Genomic DNA, 26784 nt, shown 5'->3' on the forward strand with positions numbered 1-26784 from the left:
TCCAGCAATCCCACCTGTCCACGAGACCACAGCAATGGCAGCGATCCCGCCTGTCCAAGTGCCGGCGTCTCCTGCTCCACCTCTGCGGCGGTCGACAAGAATTCATTGCCCGCCTCAAAGACTGAATCTATAGACTTAACTCTTGTAAATTTTGTTCAGTTTGCTCTGTATCTGCACGATAGACACCTTCCCATCTACATATGTTCATTAACTCACCACTTGTACATAGTCAGGCATGTATATACCTCCACGTTCCAAAATTTATTTTTAAAAAGGGGAGGTGTCATAATATCCACTCATGTATATAATGAGAGGCAGACAGGCAGTGATTGACACACAGGATGACCAATGAACACACAACACAGAACAACCAATCACCAGACAGGACACTACCATTATAAAGCCCACAGGGCATTAAGACTCTCCCTCTCTCAGGACCCAGCTACTGAGACAGTCAGAGTGCACAAGCTAGTGAGCACCATTACCATGTGGTAGCTAGTAAGTCTGGTCAAGCCAGTAAGAGGTCATCAGTTAGATTAGTAGCGTGCCAACCCACAGCTGAACATGTACAGCAGTCCACAAGTTAACTAAAACAGTGTTGGATCATCTCCGGTGTCAGACGTCTGTTTCGAGCTTCACTGCTTTCAGTTGCAGTCAACGTCGAGCCAACCTGCCGAACACATCAGAAGCTACAAAATAATTGCTTTTCTTTTGGGGCTTGGATAAAAATGACCAATGAGGGCAGTACGGTGGCACAGTGCTGCTGCCTCATGGCGCCGAGGTCCCAGGTTCGATCCCGGCTCTGGGTCACTGTTCGTGTGGAGTTTGCACATTCTCCCCGTGCAATTCGGCAATTGCCCGGCAATTCCATCAAGAATTGATTATCCGGCAATTCCATCAAGACTTCGCCGCCGGCCAATGGCAAATTGCCACCACCGCCTCAAAACTCATTGTAACGTTTGTGGCGGGGGGGGGGGGGGGGGAATTGCACTCAATGTCTTGAGAAGAGTGTGAAGGACTAGCATCTCCTGTCTCATTAGTAGGGCATCTACTGCAATGACCTGAGGTGTTCAACTGTTGGAGATGAGCCATTTAGACTAATAGCTTAGACAATGGAACTCTGGCTAAGATGTCTTACCAGACATGACCTAATCAAGTAGAATACACAGGCAATGTCCTTTTTTGGATCCCTGGCAGTCCCTCTTCATCAAACGGCCTAATGAACCGCTGGAAATCATCCGGCAGATTGAATCACAGGTGCAGCTGTGTGCTAGCACCCTCCCGGCGTCTAATGAGAAGGTGGTTCGTATCCTCAAGGCGACAGCCAAAAACCCCACCCCGGTACAATGATGTGTTATATACTCTGGGATAACACAGGCTGCAACTGGATGCAGCTTTAACCACAAGATACTCCAGACCTTGAAGTTAGTTCAATTTGATTTATTGAACCAGTGGCACAGTTGGCACAGTTCTCTATGAGTTCGACTCCCTGCTAACCTAAGTGTGGTTACTCTGTCTGACTGAACCAGACTAGCTCTTAGCCACGGGCTGGAGATGTGATACTGTAAATACACCCTGACCCACTCTGTAGATGTTCATCAGTGGAAAGAGGCGGAGTGTGAGTGCCTTGTGCCTTTTATAGTGAGATACCAATCCTGAGTGTCCTGCCTGCTCATTGGTCATGTCCTGTTCTCTGTGTTCATTCGCTGCCTGTCTGTGTATCATTATCTGCATGTCTGCATATCATGACTGACAGTGATCAGAGATTTCTTTAGAAGAGTGCAATCCTGCACTACCATCTCCCAAAGAACAAACAACTCATTCGTCTACATCATTAACTCAGAGGCATCGAGACCATCAAATTCAGCCTGAAACCAACGAGTCCCAAACTACAGGCTGTATATTCCTTTCACTTTTTCAGGACTCTAATTTGGCCAATCTACCTTTTCCCGCTCTGTAATCTAAATTGCGTATGTGCGCGTGAAAAGGGGAGCGTTTTAAAATTAATTTTACTTACAGCAGTTTCAGTGGAATGACCGCTTTCTTTGTCAGCTCAAGAAAATCTGGCCTGTCGCTTCTTTTACGATTACAGTTAAGCTAAACAGTTAAGTACTCACTGAATTGACAAGTATATCCTTTTCAAACAAAAAAAATATTGCTGTCATAAAAGATGGAAAAGAGGGAAACCATGAGGCCCCTCCTCCCCTGACTGTAACAATAGTTTGTGATTACACTTGGCATGCCATGTTCACACACGATTAACTGATCAGAAAAAAAGGAGCATTTATGAATGTATTTTATCAACATGTTAAAAGACTTGGTAGAACTCCCATTTGCAAGTTATTAACAGAACCCCTCACTGGTTGCACATGTCTCTTGACTTTCACAACAAAATGTATTGCAGAAGAGATGGTGAAAGCATTTTTGACTCTATTGCAAAGTTTGGACTGATGAAATCTAATGCAGAAAAGCATGTAAGGACCAGTTATTCTTATTCCCAGGCACCCCTCATTGGTTTACCAGCTGGATTATTTTGTCACTTTCGGGGCACCACATTTTAGGAAGGATATTTAAGCTATGGAGAGGGATCAGAGGAGGTACACTAGAATGGGACCAGAAAGAAAGGATTCCAGTTACGTGGAGAGACTAGATAGAGAAGCTGTCATTGTTCTTCGTTCATCAGAGAGTGAAAACAGGTTCACAATCACAAGGAGTAGATAAGGAGAAAATACCTCCACTTAAAGGAAGGGTGAATTGAATATCTCTTTAAAAGATCCAACACTGGAACAATGTGACGATTGACCCCCTTCTGTTCTATGCAATGCTAGAATTTTATTAATCTTTTTTATTCAGTTATGGGTGTTGGGATCACTGTAAAAATCAGCATTTATTGCCTATTCCTAATTGCTCTTCAAAAGATGGTGGTCAGACTCCTTCTTGAAAAGGTGCAGCATGTGATAAGACCATAAGACCATAAGACATAGGAGTGGAAGTAAGGCCATTCGGCCCATCGAGTCCACTCCGCCATTCAATCATGGCTGATGGGCATTTCAACTCCACCTACCAGCATTCTCCCCGTAGCCCTTAATTCCTCGCGACATCAAGAATTTATCTATCTCTGCCTTGAAGCCATTTAGCGTCCCGGCCTCCACTGCACTCTGCGGCAATGAATTCCACAGGCCCACCACTCTCTGGCTGAAGAAATGTCTCCGCATTTCTGTTCTGAATTTACCCCCTCTAATTCTAAGGCTGTGCCCACGGGTCCTCGTCTCCTCGCCTAACGGAAACAGTTTCTTTGCGTCCACCCTTTCTAAGCCATGTATTATCTTGTAAGTTTCTATTAGATCTCCCCTTAACCTTCTAAACTCCAATGAATACAATCCCAGGATCCTCAGCCGTTCATCATATGTTAGACCCGCCATTCCAGGGATCATCCGTGTGAATCTCCGCTGGACACGCTCCAGTGCCAGCATGTCCTTCCTGAGATGTGGGGCCCAAAACTGGACACAGTACTCCAAATGGGGCCTAACCAGAGCCTTATAAAGGCTCAGTAGCACATCGCTGCTTTTATATTCCAACCCTCTTGAGATAAATGACAACATTGAATTTGCTTTCTTAATCACAGATTCAACCTGCATGTTTACCTTTAGGGAATCCTCGACTAGCACTCCCAGATCCCTTTGTACTTTGGCATTATGAATTTTCTCACCGTTTAGAAAGTAGTCTATGCTTGGATTCTTTTTTCCAAAGTGCAAGACCTCACATTTTCTCACGTTGAATTGCAACAGCCATTTCCTGCACCACTCTCCCAAACTGTCTAGATCCCACTGTGCGATTAGGGAGGGAGTTACTTCAGGATTGTGTCCTAGCGACAATGAGGGAATGGTAATCTAATTCCAAGTCTGGATGGTGAGAGACGTGGAATTAGTGGTGTGCCCACCTGTTTCCTGTAATTGTCCTTCCAGTGGCCACCCTGTTCCTTATCGAACAGTCTTTGGCCCAAGGTGGGGACTCCCAGCAGCAGTGGCCACCCACCCCACCACCACCAATGCCTGCCCCACTCCACCTTCCCCTCACTGCAGCCTGCTTTCTGGCTCTGGCAACCTCTCATGGTGAAGTCGCTGATAGGTACTAGCACTTCTGATGGCACTATTGAGTTGCCAGTCCTCTGACTGATTGGCAACTCAATGGGGACGGGCAAGAGGTAGGTGCTCGTGGTCAGGCGGCTGAGAAATGTGGCCCAGCGTCCCACAAACGGCTGAAACAGTGTTACCCCAGCTTTCCTGGCCTATCATCTGGGCCCTCTCCGTGTTGACAAAATTTCAGCCACGGACTATCAGCCTGCACCATATTTCTCAAAATTAAAGTGCTACTATCATGTTAAATTGAAGAAAAGAGAGAAGTAATTTTGAATGAAAATTGTTTTAATTTAAATTTGACGTATTTGCACTAAGACAAGCAAGTCAGCAATCATTGGAACCGGCAAACAACAATCCAAACAAATAACAGAAAAAATACATCACATGACTTCCCTTGCATTGAGATCCTTGCTCTCTAGTCATGCTTGTACATATATTCTTTCTAAACTTGTTGTTGAAACATTTTTTGTCACATACAATCTAACAAGTTTGCACTTGCTTCCAAACGGCTTCTCTGGTTGTAAAGTGGCCACATGTGATTTAGCTCCAGCCACTCCCAGTCCTTGCTAGACTGTGATTTCCTCTTGACGATAACAGCTTCTGTTTTGGTTGAACATAAATCTGTATTTGGTATAAATTTGGTTTCTGATAGGAAAGTTGTTCTTGAAGAGAGCTTTGTACTGATGTTAACTCTTGCCCTGCAGAATAAACAGGAATTCCATACAAATGGCACAACAAAATGTTATGTAGAGCGCTTTACGGTTTAGAGTTGCTGAAGGCACTGCGGGTCCACTAAACAGCAGACATGACCATTCTGGAGGAGGAAGAGAGAAGTAGGTAAGATCGAGATGGAGTAAACGTCACAATGTTCCAACATCCTTTTGGACTGCCACATTTAAAGCCCTAAGGTTCATTTCAAAGTTATAATACAGAATTATATAAATTCATCTAGCTTTTTTAAAATAAATTTAGAGTACCCAATTTTTTTTCCAATTAAGAGGCAATTTAGTGTGGCCATTTCACCTAGCCTGCACATCTTTGGGTTGTGGGGGCAAAACCCACGCAAACACAGGGAGAATGTGCAAACTCCACACGGACAGTGACCCAGAACCGGGATCGAACCTGGGATCTCGGTGCCGTGAGGCAGCAGTGCTACCCACTGCGCCACTGTGTTGCCCATAAATTCATCAATCTTAAACAGAATTAAACTCAGGCATATGAAGAACAAGAAATTGTATTTATATGGTGTCTGTAATGTTGCGAAATTATAGGCACTTCACACCAGACAAACTCTGATAGCGAGCCACGTCAGGAGACAGACAGATGACCAAACGTTTCGTCGAAGGGGCAGATTTTCAGGTGCATCTTAAAGGAGGAGACAATGTTAGAGGTACAGAGAGGTAGAGGGAAGGCATTGAAGAGATTAGGGCCTTTAAGGATTGAGCTGCAGACATGGCTGTCAATGATGATAGGTTGATTAAAAGCAGGGATACTGAAGAGGGCAGAATTGGAACAGTGCTGATATCTTAGAGTGTTGTCGGGTTGGAGAGATTATAGAGATAGAGGGGGGTGAGGCCAAGGAAAGTTTTGAAAATCAAGATAAAAATTTGCAAATTGAGGAAACGCTGGAACCAAGGGTCAATCATGTCAGTGAACGCATGGGCGAATAGCTCGTCCTGCGAGTTAGGAATTGGGCCGCACAGATGAAGATGGGATTCTGGCCGAGAAGTTTGAAATAGTCAAGTCTAGAGGAAACCAAGGGAGAGATGAGCAGACTAGCTGGGCAGGGGCAACTATGTAAACAGAAGCTTATCTCAGTGTCAATTAGAACAACAAGGCTGTGAATCGGGTCAATAAATTATCAGTGCTATCAAAAATCTTTGCTAAGTTTGAACAGAGTTGTGTCCTAAATATAGAATTAAAATGTTCTCTTGTGCAAACTAGTTGTCGGATGAATATTAGGAAATTCTTAAATACCATGCCTTAAGAGTTGTATCACTGAGTATTTCATGTCCGTATTCAGTGTGGAAAACTACCCACTAGTGATTACAACATGGTATTGTTTTAACACAGAAATCAGGTTTAGTCCTTTTGCAAACCATACAAGATGTTCTATCATGGACTCTGCTCCACTTATTTAATCTGCTGACAAAGTTCTGCATAATTTTTCAAACCCTAAAGGCAACTGAGCCGTACACCTTCATTATTCAACTTTGGCTGTTTTTATTTCAGGGTTGACATTTCCGTAGTCCCAACAGTACCAAAAACCATAGTATTTTATTGTGCATTTGACAGTCCCTTTCTTTTCTTGTTGCTGTAACTGTCAATCTTACTCCTAATAAGATACTTATCAGCTTCTTTCAGAAGGAATGAAAACAGCACTAGCTGATTTTCTGGGGGAGTCAATTCCATGTATCCGATAACGAGAAAAATGATTTGTTTATCTCGAAATCATTTTAACTGCGATTTATTAAGCACACTCAGATGTACATGTGCCAGCCAATTAGCTTACAAACAGGTATTCCTGGCAATTAAAGAGATGATTAATTACATATTCCGAAACATTAAATTATTGCAAATGATGCAATGGCCTAGTTAATTCTGTGTTTTAATGTATTGGTCTAAATTATAGTTGCATCATACCGAAGGAATTTCAGGTCTCATCATTTAACCAGCAGACTGGGAGAAAGAAATCCATTCTCACAGTTTGCCTATCATATGGAGAGAGAAAACAAGCATACTGCATCCGTAGAACTACATCATGCCCTTACTCACTGACTCAATTACAAGTCCATAAATAGTTAATTGCATTTGTGTAACTAAGTAATCAATTGCAAACTATTTATCTGCAGAGCCTGAAATTAAAGCTATGCTCTAAATTAAAACTACATACTATTTAAGAAGAAACATGTTAAGAATATTGCTGAGGAAAAAATAATCGTTAAACGGATCTAAAAACTGTGGGGAGCTTTTTTATCTATTTAGAACACAAACTATTGGTGTTATTTTTTAGTCATCATTGATCTCTTATTTGAAAATTGTTCAACAAGTATAGTGAGGATATCATTACAGAAGAATGACATATATTGTTCCGTCATGAAGCCTATTAGTAGCAAAAAGAGAATAGAACTGCTGTCTGCCTCCATGCTCTTCATACTGTATATTATGCAAATCAGTTGACAATTGGAAGTGATTTGAAGCCTGTAATGTAATCCATTGTTCAGCTGGTAGTTACAAGCTGCTACTCATAACCTGCCAGAGCCCTGGCCTCAAAGAATACTATCTTGTAATTAGTCCTGGCTAACCATTCTTCTGTATTCACATCTCGGTGGCTCAGTAAAATTAAAATATTTTCATCTTGCATGTATCAGCTAAGAGTCTGATTTGATCTATGTTTGATAGGGTTACAAGGAGATATTGGTCTATCTGTTGACAAATGCCTTGGGATGTATCAGATTAGTAAAACATGACTGGAAAATGTACTTTGCCTTCTGAAATCTGTGTTTTGAAATACTGAGGGATCTATTGAATGAAAATGAAATGAAAATCGCTTATTGTCACGAGTAGGCTACAATGAAGTTACTGTGAAAAGCCCCGAGTCGCCACATTCCAGCGCCTGTCCAGGGAGGCCGGTATGGGAATCGAACCGTGCTGCTGGCCTGCTTGGTCTGCTTTAAAAGCCAGTGATGTAGCCGAGTGAGCTAAACCAGCCCCTGGTTGTATTTAAGATAACAACCTTTCTCTTTATTTTCCACCTTTTGGATGCAACATTAAACTGAGATCTTGTTTGGCACTATTTTGAAAAGAGCTGGGTAATCCCAGTCCCCCCCCCCCGTAACTGAGCCAATATTTATCCGTCAACCAATGCCATTAAAGCCAGGTGATCGGGGAGGCGGATCCATAAATGCCCTCAGTTCAAGTGCAATTAGGGAGGGGCAACAAATGTTGGGCTGGCCCAGCCAGGTCATCCACATTCAATGAATAAAAACATTCTGGCAATATTTTGTCATTGTGTGTGGGAGCTTGCTATGCGCAAAATGGCTGCAAATCCTACATTACAACAATGATTTGGGATTCAGGTGGGCATTCATATAATATAATAATCTTTATTGTCACACCTAGGCTTACATTAACACTGCAAGGAAGTTACTGTGAAAAGCCCCTAGTCACCACATTCCGGTGTTCGGGTGCACGGAGTGAGAATTCAGAATGTACAAATTACCTAACAACACGTCTTTCGGGACTTGTGGAAGGAAACCGGAGCACCCGGAGGAAACCCACGCAGATACGGGGAGAACGTGCAGACTCCGGACAGACAGTGACCCAATCCGGGATACAAACCCGGGATGCTGGCGCTGTGAAGTAACAGTGCTAACCACTATGTTACTGCACAGCGGCACAGTGGTTAGCACTGCTGCTTCATAGTGCCAGGAACCTTCGTTCAATTCCAGCCTTGGGTGACTATGTGGAATTTTCACTGTCTCCCCTTGGCTGTGTGAAATTCTTCTGCATGCTCCGGTTTCCTCCCACGGTCCAAAGATGTGCAGGTTAAGTGGGGTTACGGGGATAGGGCAGGGGAGTGGGCCTAGGTAGGGTAATCTTTCAGAAGGTCGGTGACGACTTGATGGGAAGGATGGCCTCCTTCTGCACTGTAGGGATTTTATGATAATTAGGCATACAGCGGTTTATGAAACAAGCTATACAAATACAAGTCACGGGTGACACGGTGACGCAGTGGTTAGCACCGCTGCCTCATGGCGCTGAGGACCCAGGTCACTGTCCGTGTGGAGTTTGCACATTCCCCCTGTGTCCCCCACAATTCAAAGATGTGCAGGCTAGGTGGACTGGCCATACTAAATTGGCCCTTAATTTAAAAAAAGCATTAAAAAAAATAAATACAAGTCTTTCCCTTCGGTGAAATTTAAAAAAAAACTAATTTTAGAGTACCCAATTCATTTTTTCCAATTAAGGGGCAATTTAGCGTGGCCAATCCACCTACCCTGTACATCTTTTTGGTTTGTGGAGGCGAAACCCACGCAAGCACGAGGAGAATGGGCAAACTCCACACGGACAGTGACCCAGAGCTTTGATCGAACCTGGGACCTCGGCGCCGTGAGGCAACAGGGCTAACCCACTGTGCCACCGTGCTGCCTCTTCAGTGGAATATTACAGTTCTGGAGCCAGAGTTACAGCTGATCCTTACCTTGCACTGGCAGAGAGTACATTCTGTGCCATGCTTTATCCATGATGATCCTGTAAAGCGGACCAAATTAAGCTCATCTGTGCAAGTCTTGGTGATATCATTGCGGATTTTGTTGGCTTGGCAAGGATCTGCGATGCACTGCGGGCAGCATTCACCCTCAAGGATCATGCTAAATTCACAATCAGCTTCTGGGCACAGCAGAGGCCAGCAGTCAACCTCACCTTGCTGAAAAAGCAAATGACATAGAGCAAGAATCTAAGTCACTGTACAAGCAAGCAGAGTAAATATGAAGCAACACTTTGAAACGTATACACATCACTTCATTACATATTCAAATATTTAGTGCCTTTGGTCACATCTCATGAGCATGTGAAACATGTGGGAAATGTGTGGCTTATGATAGAACTGAATTGGAATTATATATTTTCAATGTAATCAATGAAAAAACACAACGTACAACAAGTATACACACAGACAGGAATCAATGTACTTAAATATTGTATGTGATTTAGTTGGTTTAAATGTTTTGCTCCATTTGGATTGATGGAGTTTATGTTAAAAATGGGGAATCATGCATGCTGCCTATTGAATAGCTTTTTACACAGTTTTTAGGAATTAAAAGTCTCTGGGGTAGAAATTTGGATTTATGCACCTGCTTTTCGGGCATAAAACGTGCACCAAATATTTCTGTTGAACAACTGAATGATCAAAGTTCAATATGGGTAGGTGTTGGACTCATGGCTAAATTTGCGGAGTGTTTTTTTTTTAAAGACATCCCTGGTGAATTCCCAAAACAGATGTTAGGGGTTCTAATGCGTACATTTAAAGGGTAATGCATGTTGAAGGGCCCTGTTGATAAATTAGTTGGGTGAGAGTGCATGCATTTGGTCTCCCTTGCTCATGAATTCTACAGCAGCTCCGAGAGTTCTTCTTTATTTAAAGACACGTTTAGGATCCTGGATGAGTACCTGACTATTTGCAATTTGTAAAACTGTGAGGAAATGTTACTGCACCACTAGAGTGATAAACCAATAGGTATCTTTTATGTTGAAATAAGCTATTATTTGAACACAGAACTTACTATATTAACAACAGCGGAATAGCTGAATAATTAACAATTGTAACAGTTCTTAAAGAAGAAATTTTAACTTACTTCCTAAACCTGCCACTATATTCCAATTAAGCAAAGCAATATAGTTCAAATAACACTCAAGAATAAAGTTAACAACCAGGGCCGGGATTCTCCCCTACCCGGCGGGGCAGGGGGTCCTGGCGTAGCGGAGTGGCGCCAACCACTCCGGCGTCGGGCCTCCCCAAAGGTGCGGAATTCTCCGCACCTTTAGGGGCTAGGCCCGCGCCGGAGTGGTTGGCGCCACGCCGACTGACGCGAAAACCGGTGCCAACGGCCTTTGATGCCCGCCGCCCGGTGTCGGGGCTGGCCGAAAGGCCTTCGCCAGTTTGCGCACGCGTCGGTGCGTCAGCAGTCGCTGATGTCACCACCGGCGCATGCGCGGTAGGGGGGGTCTCTTCCGTCTCCGCCATGGTGGAGGCCGTGGCAGCGGCGGAAGAAAAAGAGTGCTCCCACGGCACTGGCCCGCCCGCCGATCGGTGGGCCCCGATCGGGGGCCAGGCCACCGTGGGGGCACCCCCCGGGGTCCTATCGCCCCGTGCCCCCCCAGGACCTCGGGGGCTCGCTCGCGCCGCCAATCCCGCCGGCACCAGAGGTGGTTTAAACCACATCGGCGGGATTGGCCTGTCAGCGGCGGGACCTCAGCCCATCGCTGGCCGGAGAATCGCCGTGGGGGGCACGCCAATCAGCGCGGTGTGATTCCCGCTCCCTCCGATTCCTGGGTGGGAGAATTCCGGCCACGGCGGGGGCGGGATTTATGCCGGCCCAGGGCGATTTCCTGACGCGGGGGGGTCGGAGAATTCCACCCCTGGTTTTTACTTGCTTTTCTCTGTGTAGGATATTTGTAGAGATGACCAAAACTGAAACACCTCTGTTCAGATTAAAATCCAAGGAAGAACTAACTATTCAGACAGACCCAGCTCCTCCCCTTATTTACATCATCTGTACCCAAAGCATAAGGCATTCTTCTGTGTCCTTGCACAGGATATCCCATGACCTGTTCAGCCAGTACTAAACACAATAGGGGTCCTTCAAACATAAACAATATTCCGTTAGCTAGATATCTGTAAACACATAAATAGTTTTCAAAATCTATTAGCAGAACACTTTGCCTGCAAATCAATGATTATCTGTTTTACAACACCTTAACCACAGCTCTAGCAGTCATGCTGTCTGTATGTATCTTAACCCAGGTTTTGGGGTGGTACAGTGCCACAATGGTTAGCACTGCTGCCTCATGGCGTCGAGGACTCGGATTCAATTCCAGCTCCGGGCCACTGTTCGTATGGAGTTTGCACATTCTCCCCGTGTCTGTGTGGGTTTCACCCTCACAACCCAAAGATGTGCAGATTAGGTGGATTGTCCCCGTTAAATTGCCCTTTACTTGAAAAAAAATAGAATTGGATACTCTAAATTTATTAAAACAAAAACCCAGGTTTTAATAACATTACTGCAAAAAAATATAAAATGTAACAATTTCTTACATTCATCACTGAAGAGAGTCAGGAGGACCCATGCTCCCCTTTCTCCTTCTGCTCTGATTTGCTTCCCCCACCTCAACCTTGTGACTCAGTTGAGTACTACTGTTGACAAGGTAGGTCGTCCAACCCTGATGCTTTTACTTGGACGAAATAACTCTGGATATATGACCAATGCTCATAAGGTCTGAGGATCAATTTCTTCCGGCCCCTTGTTTCAGCACCGTACAGCACTGAATGAATGAATCCAAATCAAAATCTACTCATTTTAAGGTCAAATAACTTTAATATTAAACTGGAATTGCAACTTTATTAAATATTTCTGTCAAATTCTGATTAGCATGTGTCCCCAAGGAAGTCACAGGACTCAGAAAATAATAAGCTGGATCTCCAGTTTTACAATTTGTTTCTTGTGTCTGGAACATGGGTCTGAATTACACAATTTAGACTGTGGTAGAACAAGGGTGAGTTATTGGCATCTATGTGCATAAAACAATGCTCTCAGCCAATGTGCTGCCATACGCACCAACAAGTATATTATGTCAGGGATCCTTAAAATACTAGTTTTCTGAAGCTATCTAAATTTTGTATCCATTTGAAATCAATTGAGTGAAATGCTGCCCTTGTATATCCTAGCTTTTATATATCCTGCAGATGAGACCGAATTAAACAGCAGATGTTCTGTTCCAAAGGCTAGGGTATAAAAGGGGGAGCCAATTTGCTATTATTCATTTTCTCTCCCCCAGCAATAAATTATCCTTGCTGTGTTATTATGTTTTATTATGTGATGCATTTAAGAAGTGTTTTTACTGCGTCATTAATTGAAACATGGGTTTCTCCATTCCTTCATCCTTATTAGTTGATATGAATCAGGTGGAAAGGAAGAAGGGGAAGATTGTGAGGAGCTATATCATAGCACGGTAGCTTTGTGGATAGCACAATTGCTTCACAGCTCCAGGGTCCCAGGTTCGATTCCGGCTTGGGTCACTGTCTGTGCGGAGTCTGTACATCCTCCCCGTGTGTGCGTGGGTTTCCTCCGGGTGCTCCGGTTTCCTCCCACAGTCCAAAGATGTGCAGGTTAGGTGTATTGGCCATGATAAATTGGCCTTAGTGTCCAAAATTGCCCTCAGTGTTGGGTGGGGTTACTGGGTTATGGGGATAGGGTGGAGGTGTTGACCTTGGGTAGGGTGCTCTTTCCAAGAGCCGGTGCAGACTCGATGGGCCAAATGGCCTCCTTCTGCACTGTAAATTCTATGATGATAATCTTTCCCCAATTCACACTATCTCTTCTGCTGGAAGCAACAAGTACCTGCCCATTTTGAATGAAATGAAATATGTCATGACAGAAATAGACTTTTTTTCTTGACCTTATTTGTGCTGCTTTCCATCCTCATCTATTTAAAATGGGTGCCCATTTGCTAGATGCCCTGGAGAAGTCTAGTGTCACCTTAAGTAGCAACAGTATAAAGCTCATTATTGAAACTTTTTCAAAAGTTTTTTTTTGATGTTGTTATAACGTTTTTTGTGCCATTTGCATTGGGATAGCCAGTCATGTCCCACAACCCTTTCACATTTGACACAATTAGTTTCCCATCAGGAATTCTCCTGTCCATTTGCTTTCTGCAAAAGCAAATAGAGGAACACAGAATGCGAGAGTGGCGAGAGAGCACATGAGGCATACAGCGCTCACCCGCCACCACCAATGGCCCCGCTTTCCAGACCCGAATATACGTTTGCCTCAGAAGTGCCTGTGATGAATTTGATTTACCAAATAAAAATCAATGAGTTATGTTGCGTGTTGCAAATCGGCCAACAGATTATTTCTGCAATAGGTAATACACTACCAGTCTCTGATTAAATTCATGATCACCCTTAATATTTATGCAATCAGGTCATTTTAGGTTAATAAAAGGACATATGTAACAACAACCAATCAGCTATCCAGCAAGCAGGGTATGAAAGTTTTGTTTGGCAGAGAAAGTTATTTCACTTCTTTCGGAGTGGATAATTCTGAGAGTCCAAGCAATCCTCTGAAGCCACGTATTTGATTCCAGGACATGAACATCATCATATTGAGGTATATTCACGCACCAGAGTACAAACTGATATGTTGACTGTGCACTTCAGTTGACTAGATTGCTCTGAGGTGCTTGTGTTGTTTGGCTAGATCTTAAAGACCATGGTCGTGTGTTATGTTCTTCATAATTATAACTTACAAAGAAGCCTCGTCATGGAGAAACCAGTAGGGTCCTTACAGACATTAAGAGGATCAACAGTTGAGCAGCGTGAGGAGGCCAACCTGTTTATAACTGTCAGGCATTCACGTCAGACTCCTACTGAAAGGCTTTTCTTCAACTCAATATTTGCGAACTAATTTAACACATCAGCCGACACCTTCCTCCTTCCTCCAGTAATATGTGATCATATTCAGAACTTCCTCTGGCTCACACAACTCACCAGCTTCCCAGTCATATAACCCAATAAAAGCTTATTCCAAACTTCTACAAAACAATGGGTTGAATTTTACAGGGCCTTCTGGATTGGGCTCAGAGATGGGAAGGCTGGAAAAACAGTGTGCGAAGGCTTCGGCCATTGCTGCTATTTTGCTATTCATGGGCATCATAACAGGCCATGAAGAGGATCAACGGTTGACTCAATTGGCCAATCAAATGTCTCTTCCTGCTCCTAAAGGCATTTTACTCTCGACGGGGAGATCCTTTGCCACAAGGTGAAACCACCAGGTAAACACTGGCGACTCCTGGCAGGCCCCATGGAGCTCCTCTACTTTTCACACACTCTTTAGCCCACAAAGCTACCCCTCAGTGGCAATGGCTGTCTCCGTGGCATTGGCACCACGAGCAAGACTTTAAGCTCCAGAATCCTTTCCGCCTGAGGAAAGTCCTGGCCCCTGCCTACATAGTGTTATCATTTTAATGAAAGCAAAGGTGGAGCACGTGTATCATATAATTCATTACTTCCTCTTGTTAACATTGCATGAAGTATGAGCTCATATCCCTACAGCTGTTTTTCTCCAAGGTGATATGGCTATGGCAGCAAAGTGTCGTAGCATTCATCTTAAAACAGTTAAGACTTGAGATGTACCTACTGCAAGATAAACTCTTTTGCTGCTGTAAGCAGCCTAATCTGGTACCCTTTCTCCCATAGGTTCCGCAGGGGACTCAAGTGTGCTGCCCTAGCTGCCAATATTCTGCCACGGTCTTTGGGCAATTCTCCTTGAGGTCTTGCAGCAATTTTCAGCGTTGTTCTTCATTGTCTAACTTCTTGCAGCAATATTTCCAATAGTCCATCTGAGAACAAAGGAGGAGTCTCCCTGGCAGCCATTCTGCATTCATTCTCAGCCATTCTTTTCCCAATCCCGTTGCTTTCCCCTTCAAACTGTTACAGCTGTTTAAATCCTGCAAGAACACAAAACATCCCATCCCCAAATGGGTGGCATTTCTAATATGTGGACTTCAACAGACTGTGTCTGGAAATTATGGTCGAATGTCAGACTTGTTCTCATCGGGAATTTCTAGGCTGCTGTTTCCTCTGATTTAGAGTATCCAATTTTTTTTTTTTAAATTCCAATTGAGGGGCAAATTAGCGTGGCCAATCCACCTAACCTGCACATCTTTTGGGTTGTGGGGGTGAGACTCACGTAGACACGGGGGGAATGTGCAAACTCCACACGGACAATGACCCAGGGCCGGGATCGAACCTGGGACCTTGGTGCCGGGAGGCATCAGTGCTAACCACTGTGCCACAGGAGCTACGTCCTCTGATAACATGCAGATTGTTTATTATTATACCAGTGAAGCGTACAACTCCTGCTTCTCAGTATATCACTTTCCAAGGTCAGCAACAAAAATGGTTCTATTCCAATTTTCATCCAGTGATGCTACCAAGCGCTGTAGACGGGTTTTTCCGATTTGATAGTTTGATAGTTACCAGAAAACATGTCAAATTAAATTGGCACCTCACGCCAATGCCTTCAGAATGCCTGACCAATAAATATTATGGTGGATTCTTAACATATTTTCTTTCTTTTTTTCTCGGATTGCATTGCTTAGAATGAGATATGTGGCTGCATACAGGATTCAGGTGTAAACTGTTTGAGGAACCAACAAACACAAAAAATACAAGACTAGCTTTGCCTTACACACCACAGGTTATACTGAGGAATAAAGTTGGTACTGTTGACAGTTAGTGGTTCCAACGATTGATCCTCTTTTACATCGGGTTACCCCTTCATCAAGCCGTCACAGTAACTTTACACGATAAAGGTGGAGAAGAGGGAATGAACCCCAACAGCAGGCTTGCACTCATTGTTCCGGTGGGTCGGTGTCATCCACCCCCGCTGTAACCCCCCCCCCCCAGTCAACTCCAACAATAATAATCAGCTTGTGATGTCTGATGGATATTCAGCTTCGGGAGGAAAGGAATCTTAGTCAGCGCATGCCAAATCCTGAAATTTTTACAACTGAGGCTTCAGAAGAAGGTGTCAGCATTGTTGGTGTTTTTAAACCTCCGATTCATGTCCTTTGGGCACTGCTTTCAGACCATTATGTCTCAACTTTGTGTTGAAAGCAAAATTATAACCTTGTTTGTATGTCCTTGTATAATAATGACTTTGATAAACAGCGATGGGGAAAATGTTTAGGCAAGTGCACAAAAATAGTGTGAAAGCATGACTTCTAATGTCTATTATATTTTTAAAGAAGACTACAAAAGGTATCCCATCACTTAACTTTGTGCAATATCAGCTGCTTTCTCCTATTTGTCGTACACTATTCAAGTTATCCTTTTCAATGATTTATGAATTTAGTTGATTTTCTACACAGTATTTGGGAACAGTTTGCACGTACTCGCTTCCTTTGGGCTACGTGCAAACCTGATATATCATTGTGTTACATTTAATGGGATTGACTGTATATTTACGTTGAAGTGGAGCAAGTGACCCGTCTTAACAAATCATGGCTTACCACACAGTGGCACTGTTGACAGTCTTGCACCCAAGTGTCTCCGCTTTTATAGGTCACATCTCCTTTTTGATTCAGGCATTGACTGGTTAGCCGTGGGTCACACTCAGGACAACAGAAAAGATCCACGGTTGGGTTTTCACAGTCACAGACCATTCTTCGACACAACACCAAGCCAGTCTATTACGGAATGAAAACAATAAGTTGGTGGAGCAGATATTATTATTGGTATTATGGTTGATCAAATTCAATTAGAAGGCATGATTTCATGGGCACCTTCCTTACAGTCTTCGCCAACCGCGCATCATTTAACATCAGTTTTTAAATTATTTTTTTCCCCTTTTTGTGGATTCTTGCTTCAGATCAGCAGAACTAGAACGGGTGGATCACACGTTTCTCCAGTCTCTCCCTGTGCCTCTATGATATTGTCCAACAAGTAATGCACTCCAGTGACACAGCAGTAGTTCTGCCATCATTTTCCCACAAAAAAGCGGCATCTGGTGCTGGAGGCGGCAGACAAACTGAGAACTACCACAGCTAGTCCAATTGCAATAGGGGAGTTTGAAGAGAAATTGATATTGGCTTCCATCTCTAAACCTCTACAATTACCACTCTTGTATGTATAACATTAAATAGACCCTGAATTATCTTTCTTTCAATCTATAATTAATTCTGCTCCCACCTCTCCGTTGCCCAATCATTTCTCTACGGTTTGCCTGTTCACTGCCATTCATACTCATTTTGAATGGGAAAATGTAGGTACATAGGGAACATGTATAATAAAGCGACACAGGTTTCTTCATCAACAACCAGCATCCAGGAAATGAGAATTTTGCAGCGTAAGGACGATTACTTTCTCGATGTTATTTTGCTTATGCAAAACATCCCAACTGATAGAACTAACTGTTGCCTATCAGTCACTTCCTTGGGAAGTCAAGGACAAGTGTAGGGCAGTCAGACCTTTAAGCTCCTTCCTATTCAGTTGGATCATAGTTGATCTCTACCTTAGGATCATTTTCCTCCTGAACTCCAGACCAACAAAAAGAGGTTACATTTTTAGAGTGCCTTTAACATAGCCCAAAGCACTTCAGAGAAATGTTATCAACATTTGATGCCAGGTTAGGCAATGCTAGGACAGATGACCAAAAGCTTGGTCAAAAATTCAGCTTTTAAGGAATATTCTAAAGGGGGAGGGCAAGTTTGAATTTTGGAGAGGTTCATGGAGGAATTTCAAAGCTTAGGTTCTTAGCAGTTAAGGGCATGGCCATCAATGGTGGAGTGATTACATTCAGGAATGTGCAGGAGGCCAGAACTGGCCTCAGAGGTGTTGGAAGCTTGTTGAGGTGGAGAAGGTTTTTTTTATTCATTTATGGGATGTGGGTGTCACTGGCTATCCCTAATTGCCCTTCAGAAGGTGGTAGTGAGTTGCCTTTTTGAACCACCGCAGTCCCCGAGGTGTAGGTCCACCCACTGTGCCATTGAGGAGGCCGTTCCAACTTTTTGAGCCAGTGACAGTGAAGGAACAATGACGTATTTCAACTCAGGATGATGAGTCACTTTGAGGGGAGCCTCCAGGTGGTTGGGCTCCCATGTATCTGCTGCTCTTGTCCTTCTAGATGGTAGTGTCTGTGGGTTTGGACAGTGCCACCTAAGAAACCCTGATGAGTTCCTGCAGTGCATCTTGTAGATGGTACACACGGCAGCCACTGTTTGTCGCTGGTGTAGAAACTGAGCCTTCAATTCTCCGCTCCCCACGCGGCCTGGGAGAATCGCGGGAGGGCCCTCCGACATTTGTTACGCCCCCCTGGTGCCCCTCCACGATTCCCCCCCCCCCCCCCTCGCTCGGAAAAATCGGTGCTCGCCGTTTTAGACGGCGAACGCCGATTCTCCAAGCCCGATGGGCCGAGCGGTCGGCCCTTCACACCCGTTTCACGACGGCGGCAAACACACCTGGTCGCTGCATTCGTGAAACGGGCGCTAGATGCCCGTTTGGGGCATCTAGGGGCCCGATTGGGATGGGAGCACCACGACTGTGCTCGGGTGGGGACAGGCCCGCGATCGGTACCCACCGATCATCGGGCCAGCGTCCAAAACGGACGCACTCTTTCCCCTCCGCCGCCCGGCAAGATCAAGCTGCCACATCTTGCCAGGCGGCTGAGGAGAAAGAGCGCCACCGCGCATGCGCGGGTTCGTGCCGTCTGCGCGATGAAGTCATCTGCGCATGTGTGGGTTGGAACCGGCAACCCGCGCATGCGCGGATGACTTCACATTCTCGGCGCGACGAGGTCGCTGCCGAGAAAGACGGAGGCCCGCTCCTAGCCCCCCGGGTGGGGGTGAATTAGGTGCGGGGAGCGAGCTCCGAGGCCATCGTGAACCTCGGCCGAGTTCATGCCGGCATTCACGAATTCGGCCCCCTGCGGAGAATTCTGCCCTGAATGTTTGTGGAAGGGGTGCCAAACAAGTGGGCTGTTTTGTCCTGGATGGTGTTGAACTTCTTGAGTGTTGCTGAAACTGCACTCATCCAGGCAGGTGGAGAGTATTCCATCACACTCCCGACTTGTGCCTTGGAGATCGTGGACAAGCTTTGAGGAGTCAGGAGGTGAGTTACACATCACAGGATTCCTAGCCTCTGACTGGCTCTGGTAACCACTGTATTTATATGGTTAGTTCAGTTCAGTTTCTGGTCAATGGTGACACCCAGGATGTTGATAATAGGAGATTCAGCAATGCCATTGAATGTCAAGTGGCGATAGTTAAATCCTCTCTTGTTGTGTATTGCCTGGCACATTTACAGCATGAATATTACTTGCCACTTGTCATCCTAAGCCTGGATATTGTCCAGGTCTGGCTGTATTTGGACATGGACTGCTTCAGTCTCTGAGGAGTCGAAAATGATACTGAACATTGTGCGGTCATTAGCGAAAATCCCCACATCTGATCTTATGATTGACAAAGCAACTGTAGACAGTTGGGCCTAGCACACTACCCAGATGAACTCCTGCAGTGATGTCCTGGAACTGAGATGATTAACCTCAAATCACCACAACTAGCTTCTTTTGTGCCAGTTATGACTCCAAGCAGTGGATGTTTAGCTAGCGCTCCTTGCTGCCATACCCGGTCAAATGTAGCCTTGATGTCAAGAGAAGTCACTCTCACCTCTGGCATTCGGCTCTTTTGTCCATGCTTGAAAAAAGGCTGTAATGAGGTTAGGACTTAAGTGACCCTGGCAGAAACCAAACTGAGCTTCTTGCTGAAGATTGTTGCAAAATCGTCAGCCTCAACTTTTACACAGATGTGCTGAGCTGTTTGATCTTTAAGGATGGGGATAATAGTGGAGCCTCCTCCTCCAGTGAGTTGTTTAATTGTCCACCACCATTCACGGTTAGATGTGACAGGACTGAAGAGCTTAGGTCTGATACGTTGGCTGTGGGATCACTTAGCCTATTACTTGTTTGTTATGCTGTTTGGCATACAGCTTCACCAGCCTGATACTCATTTTTAGGTATCCCTGGTGTTGCTCCTGACATGCTCCCCTGCACTCTTGAACCAGGGTTGATCCTCTGGTTTGGTGGTAATGGTAGAGTGAGGGATATGCCAGGCCATGAGGTTACAGATTGTGGCTGAGTACAATTCTGCTGCTGCTGATGGCCCACAGCGCCTCATGGGTGCCAAGGTTTGAGCTGCTAGATCTGTTTGAAGTCTATCCCATTTAGCACGATGGTAGTGTCACACACCACGATGGAGGGTATCCTCAATGTGAAGATGGAACTTTGTCTCCACAAGGACTGTGGTCACTCCTGCCGATACTGTCATGGACAGATGCACCTGTGGCAGGCAGGTTGGTGAGGATGAAGTCAAGTATGTTTTTCCCTCTTGTTGGTTCCATCATCACCTGCCACAGTCCCAGTCTAGCAGTTATGCTCTTTAGGACTTGGCCAGCTCGATCAGTAGTGGTGCTACCGAGACAATCTTGGTGATGGGCATTGAAGTCCCCCATCAGAGTACATTCTACACCCCTTGCTACCCTCATACCCTCAGTGCTTCCTCCATGTTTTGTTCAACATTCAACCGCTTTGTCTTAGAGCCCTCGGGTAAGTGCCGTTCAGCACTAGTCCCTATAAGCGAGGACCAGATGGAATGGCACTTATGGGAGTCTCGCTGGGGATTGCAGGCACTAAGTTGCAAGCCCTTTGGGCAGGGTGGTGCGCTTGCACTGCTAGTGGCATTTGGACACTCTGGCAATGCCAGCCTGGCACCCTGGCAGTGCCAGCTGGGTACCCTGGCAGTCCCAGACTGGCACCTTAGCTGTCAGCCTGGCACTGCCAAGGTGCCAAGATGGCACTGCTGGCTGACATGTGTGATGCCAGGTTGGCACTGCCAAGGTGCCAATCTGGCATTTGTTTGCATGCGCAATCGGGCTGTGTTTGCCCGATGTGTTGGGGGGAGGTGCGGCTTGGAATCTCTCCTAGTACGTTCGGGCTGGGGGTGGGGGCGGGGTGGCTGTTTGGAGATTGTTTCGGGGGCCTCGGAGATGGCGACACCATTTTAAAATGGCATCCCGACCTCTCGCTACAATGGAGCGTTCCACCGAATGGTGCTCCCCATTGTACAATACGAGGGGCTATGTGCAGCCTTGGTTGTGCATTCCCCTTTCAGGTCCCTTATTCAATGTGAGCCGCGTTGAATAGCCATGAATGTCTCGGCACTGCGAGTGCCGGGAAACATGTGGCTAAACGCGCTCGCTCGGGGACTTTGTTTCTTTATGGGAGAATCACCCCCATATATTCCCTTGATCCAGAATCCCTGATAAGAGGAAATAGTTTCTCTGTTGCCACCCTCTAAGCATTTAAAATTTTAAACATTTCAATTAGATTTCCCTTCAAACTTCTCACGTAGAAAATGGAAAATGATTGCCCTTGGCAACCAGCTTTTCTTCTCCTTGGGCTCTAACCTAAAAACGTCAAAAGTAACAGGTAGTGTCGCTTAAACTGCTTCTCTCTTTATTATAAATCAAAATAATTTCTAAATATGAATGTATGAGTATGTCTGAAAATTATGAAAATAATTGAAAATAAAATGCATCCCCTGCAGGTTTTAAATTGCACTGTGAATTCCAGGACAAACCATGAATGCAGTACGATTATTACCAATGACTCTGTTATTCAGATGAAAAGAAAAGCCTGTATTATTGTCCTTTCCTAATTAGATTGTAACATCCGCTGAATGCATAATCTTCTACCAATCTGTGATAAACAGTAAGAGTGTTAAAACTCTTTTAAACACATGCCAAAATGAGCTCACATTCAATAAAAGTTGCAATCTGTTGTTTTCAGGACACAAGTTATTAGACTGTTAATTACATCAATTCAAAGCTCCGTGGCACAACATCAATGGTAAAAGCTACCAAAGTGGAAAATGTAAGTATCTTCAGTTTGTATCAGTGGTTGACTTTTGTGGGTGGCACGGTAGCACAGTGGTTAGCACCGTTGCTTCGCAGCGCCAGGGACCCGGGTTCGATTCCCAGCTTGGGTCACTTTCTGTGAGTAGTATGCACGTTCTCACTATGTCTGCGTGGGTATCCGGCGCTCCGGTTTCCTCCCAAAAGTCCCGAAAGACCTACTTGTTAGGTGAATTGGACATTCTGAATTCTCCCTCAGTGTACCCGAATATGTGCCGGAATGTGGCGACTCGGGGATTTTCACAGTAACTTCATTGCAGCGTTAATGTAAGCCTACTTGTGACAATAAAAATTATTATTATTATCTGACATGACACTGGGAAGTTCCGGTTCCGAGCAACAAAGGGACCCTGGCATGTTTGTCCATAGATCTCTGAAGGCAGAAGGGCAGGTTAATAGGGCGGTGAAAAAGACATACAGGACACTTGTCTTTATCAATCAAGGCATAAATTACAAAAGCAGGGAGGTCATGTTGGAGTTGTACAGAACATTGGTGAGGCCACGGCTGGAGTATTGTGCGCAATTTTGGTCGCCACTTTATAGGAAAGGTGTGATTGCACTGGAGCGGGTGCAGAGGCAATTCATCAGAATGTTGTCTAGGATGGAACACTTAATTATGAAGAAAGGTTGGATAGGCTTAGATCGTTTTTGCTGGAGCAGGGAAGACTGAGGAGCGACCCAATCGAGGTGTACAAGATTATGAGGGGCATGGGCAGAGGTGGATAGGGAGCAGCTGTTCTACTTAGCTGAAGGGTCAAGGGGACACAATTTCACAGAGGAGGTTTAAGGGGGATTTGAGGGAAAACATTTTCACCCAGAGGGTGGTGACAGTCTTTAATGCACTGCCTGGAAGGGTTGTAGAGGCAGGTTGCCTCACATCCTTTAAAAAGTACCTGGATGAGCACTTGGCACGTCATAACATTCAAAGCTATGAGCCAAGTACTGGCAAATGGGATTAGGTTGGTAGATCAGGTGTTTTTCATGCGTCGGTGCAGACGCGATGGGCCAAAGGGCATCTTCATTGTATTATTCTGTGATTCTGTGAAGTTTCCAGAATCGGAGGAGCGCAGCTATCTGGGAGGATTGTAGGGCTGGAGGAGGTTGCAGGGACAGGGAATTGAAACTAAAGATGAGAATTCTCAAGTCAAGACGTTGCTTGATTGGATGTCTACGTAAGTTAGCAAGCATAGGGATGATTGGGGAATTGGGTTTTGTCGCAAGTTAAGATACAGGCAACTTAATTTGAATGACCTCAAGTTTGTAGAGGAAAGAATATGAAGACCAGCCACAAGGTGGTTGCGATCAAGTCTCTTGGTAACGAGAGGCATAACCCTCCTGTGAAACACCTGTTTATTACATTAAAGATGCAATATAAATATAACTTGTTATAGGGAGATTCAATTTGATTTTGTGCAGTAAAAGCGTTGGGTAGTCATCAACATCTTCAACTGTCAAAAGTGAGATCTTACATCCCTTATGTGGCTCAGATCATAGTCTGCTTGTCTCTGAATCTCATGATTCGGAATCAAGTCCTATTAGAGGTCTCAAACATATAAATCAAGGCTGACATTCCAGTGCAGTAGTACTTAGGGAGAACTGCACTGATGGAGGTCCGGTCTTTCAGATGATCTGTTAAAACAAGGCCTGTCATCCAAGGCCTGGTATAAAAGATCCCCGGCACAATTTGAAAGAAGAGCAGGGGGAAGTTATTACTGAGGGACTGACCAATATTTATCCCTCAATCGACATCGTCAACAACAGATTATCTTGTCATTATTGCATTGCTATTTGTAGGAATTTGTTGAACACACATTGCCTGCCAGATTTCCTATTCTACCACAGTGGGTACATTTCAAAGACTATTTAATTGCCTGTCGAGCATTTTGAGATCTCAGATGGTCGAGACAGGTTTTATATAAATGCAAGTCTTTCTTTCATTTGAATGGCATTTAAATCTGGAAAACAAGTCCAGGACTTTTCCCCAATATATATTCCATTTTAAGAAAAGACCTTCATTGGTGGGGTCTTCCAATCGGTGGGGTCTTCCAGCCCATGCGAGGACAGCACCCCCCCGCCAACCCCCCCCCCCCCCCCCCCCACTGCGGTGAGAGAGTGCGAACAATGGGAAATCTCATTGACAATGGCAGGACCAGAAGGTCCCACCCCCGGCCAATGGCAGGCCGCTTCTACTGCTGCAAAACACGCTGCAGTGGGGGGGGGGGGGTGGAATATCCCGTCTGTTGTTTTCCTCGTTCAAGTCTGGGTAAATTTCCCCCCTCCCTCTCTTGCTGGCCTTTGGCTCAAACCCCACTGTCGCTCTGTCACGATTCTGTTGAAATCTAAATCCACTCTGCTCCATGATTCTCCTTTAGCGGCTTTCCCTTCCTGAATTCCACTAATAAAACTTAAATCGGCGATATCAGTACGCAAAACAGCCCTTAAACTTTGAAGGTCATGAAATTGAAACATGTAAAGCTAGTGCGTGGACTAAGGACCAAAAAGAATGGTGGAGCAGGAGAACAAACTCACACTTTAATTTACACATTCACAAAAATACTCAAATGTGCAATAAGATACCCATCCATAAATACTAATATAATCAAGGCATGGGGAATATAGACAAGTACAGCACCAATAACTTTGATTGAATGTTAATCTCTCCTTAGTCTCAGGGGTGATTTATCTTGTTCTTGAGGGGATAGTTGGAGGGGATTGTGCGACGAGGTGATGCCTCACAAAATACTTTGCCGAGTGGAAGATCTAGTGGTTAATTAAGAGAATGTATAATTGGACATGGGTAATAGAGGTGTGCCGCTATATTGTAACAACCACAGAAATCAATGCGGGCTTTGCAATGGAGCAACTGGATGAGAACCGAAGATGGTGAAAATACTCAGCATAATAAGAATAATAACGTTTTATTGTCACAAGTATGAAGTTACTGTGAAAAGCAGCATGTCAGACGTGAGAGAGAAAAACAGTGGTCCCGTTTCAAATTGGGAGCCTCTCAACAGAACAGAAATGGAAGCAGTGGTATGTTCACTAATGTCGAAGTGGAGTTAGGAAATCATCCCTCTCCTCCCACAACTCTGACAATTTTTCCCCAAGGCAATTATTTAATATTGATGAAGTTTACATACGCTCACTTATGATAAGTATTACATTATATTCATACTTCAGTCATGGGCAGCATGTCTGACATTATACTTTTTAGTTCCTAGCATCAGTCAGTATTGAAGTTAACTGATAATCCACTTGTGAAAAAGATAATGGGTGGGATTCTCCGCTGCCCGACGCTGATATTGTAATCGGCAATTGGGCGGAGAATCCCTTCCGATGTCCAAATGGGGGCGGCGCCCGTTTGACGCCGGTTTTCGAGTCTCCGCCCACTCCGAAAGGTGTCATCGCGTCACGCGCCGAACGCCGTTGGAACGGTGTTGGTGCGTCATCGGAAGGTACTCCCCCTAAAATTGCCCGCCCCACCAATGGGCCGAGTTCTCGGCCACGCGGTTGACCTGTGCTCTGAGTGGTTGGCAAATCAGAATGGAGGCCGCGGAATGCGTTCAGTGCCGCTGGCCAGGGCGGGGGGGCTTTCGCGAGGGCTGGGGGGGACTGGTGAGGGGTAGCCAGGGGGTGGCCTGTGGGGCCGTATTTGAAAGGTTGGGTCGCCGCACGGCCGGCGCCACGTTGTACGGCTCGACCGCTGCGGATCAGGCCTTTTTTGTCACGGGAGCCGGGAGTTTTACCCGGCATTGCTGCTAGCCCATCACCAGTGCCGGAATCAGTCAGGGTTCGGCCTAATTTTGGCATCGTAAAAGGCCCAGGAATTCTCCGTTCAAGACGACACTTAGCTGCTGAAATAGAGAATCCAGCCCTTTAAGTTCCACCTTCATTTTCCAGTGATAATTCAAAGTCATCCTCTTGCTATTGATTTGCCAACAGACACGCCACCATTCACCCTCTTCAAGCCTTACATAATTTTGAAAATCACAAGTGGACTCTCCCGTAAACTATCAATAGTCCAGTGAAAAGTCAAATATTTAAGCCTTTTTTAAATAACTATAACCTCTCATTCATGGTAGGGCAGCACAGTAGCACAGTGGTTAGCACAATTGCTTCACAGCTCCAGGATCCCAGGTTGGATTCCCGGCTTGGGTCACTGCCTGTGTGGAGTCTGCACGTTCTCTCCGTCTCTGGGTGGGTTTCCTCCGGGTGCTCCGGTTTCCTCCCACAGTCCAAAGATGTGCAGGTTAGGTGGATTGGCCATGATAAATTGTCCTTAGTGTCCAAAATTGCCCTTAGTGTTGGGTTGGGTAACTGGGTTATGGGGATAGGGTGGAGGTGTGGGCTTGGGTAGGGTGCTCTTTCCAAGAGTAGGTGCAGACTTGATGGGCTGAC

At 45.1% G+C, this 26784-nt stretch overlaps 1 protein-coding gene across 1 annotated transcript in view; it reads right to left on the reverse strand.

The window, feature by feature from the left end:
- Positions 1 to 4403: 4403 nt before the first annotated feature.
- LOC119954981 (protein kinase C-binding protein NELL2-like) overlaps positions 4404 to 26784 on the reverse strand; it is a 320987-nt gene continuing 298606 nt past the window's right edge. The window contains exons 18-20 of the mRNA XM_038780757.1: positions 16932 to 17108; positions 9343 to 9567; positions 4404 to 4953 (exon numbers count right to left, since the gene is read on the reverse strand). Of these exons, the coding sequence (XP_038636685.1) occupies positions 4903 to 4953; positions 9343 to 9567; positions 16932 to 17108 (453 nt within the window). The 3' untranslated portion in view covers positions 4404 to 4902. The remainder of the gene's footprint in view (positions 4954 to 9342; positions 9568 to 16931; positions 17109 to 26784) is intronic.

Source organism: Scyliorhinus canicula, chromosome 20 (assembly GCF_902713615.1).
Source record: "Scyliorhinus canicula chromosome 20, sScyCan1.1, whole genome shotgun sequence".
In the NCBI taxonomy this organism is placed as follows: domain Eukaryota; kingdom Metazoa; phylum Chordata; class Chondrichthyes; order Carcharhiniformes; family Scyliorhinidae; genus Scyliorhinus; species Scyliorhinus canicula.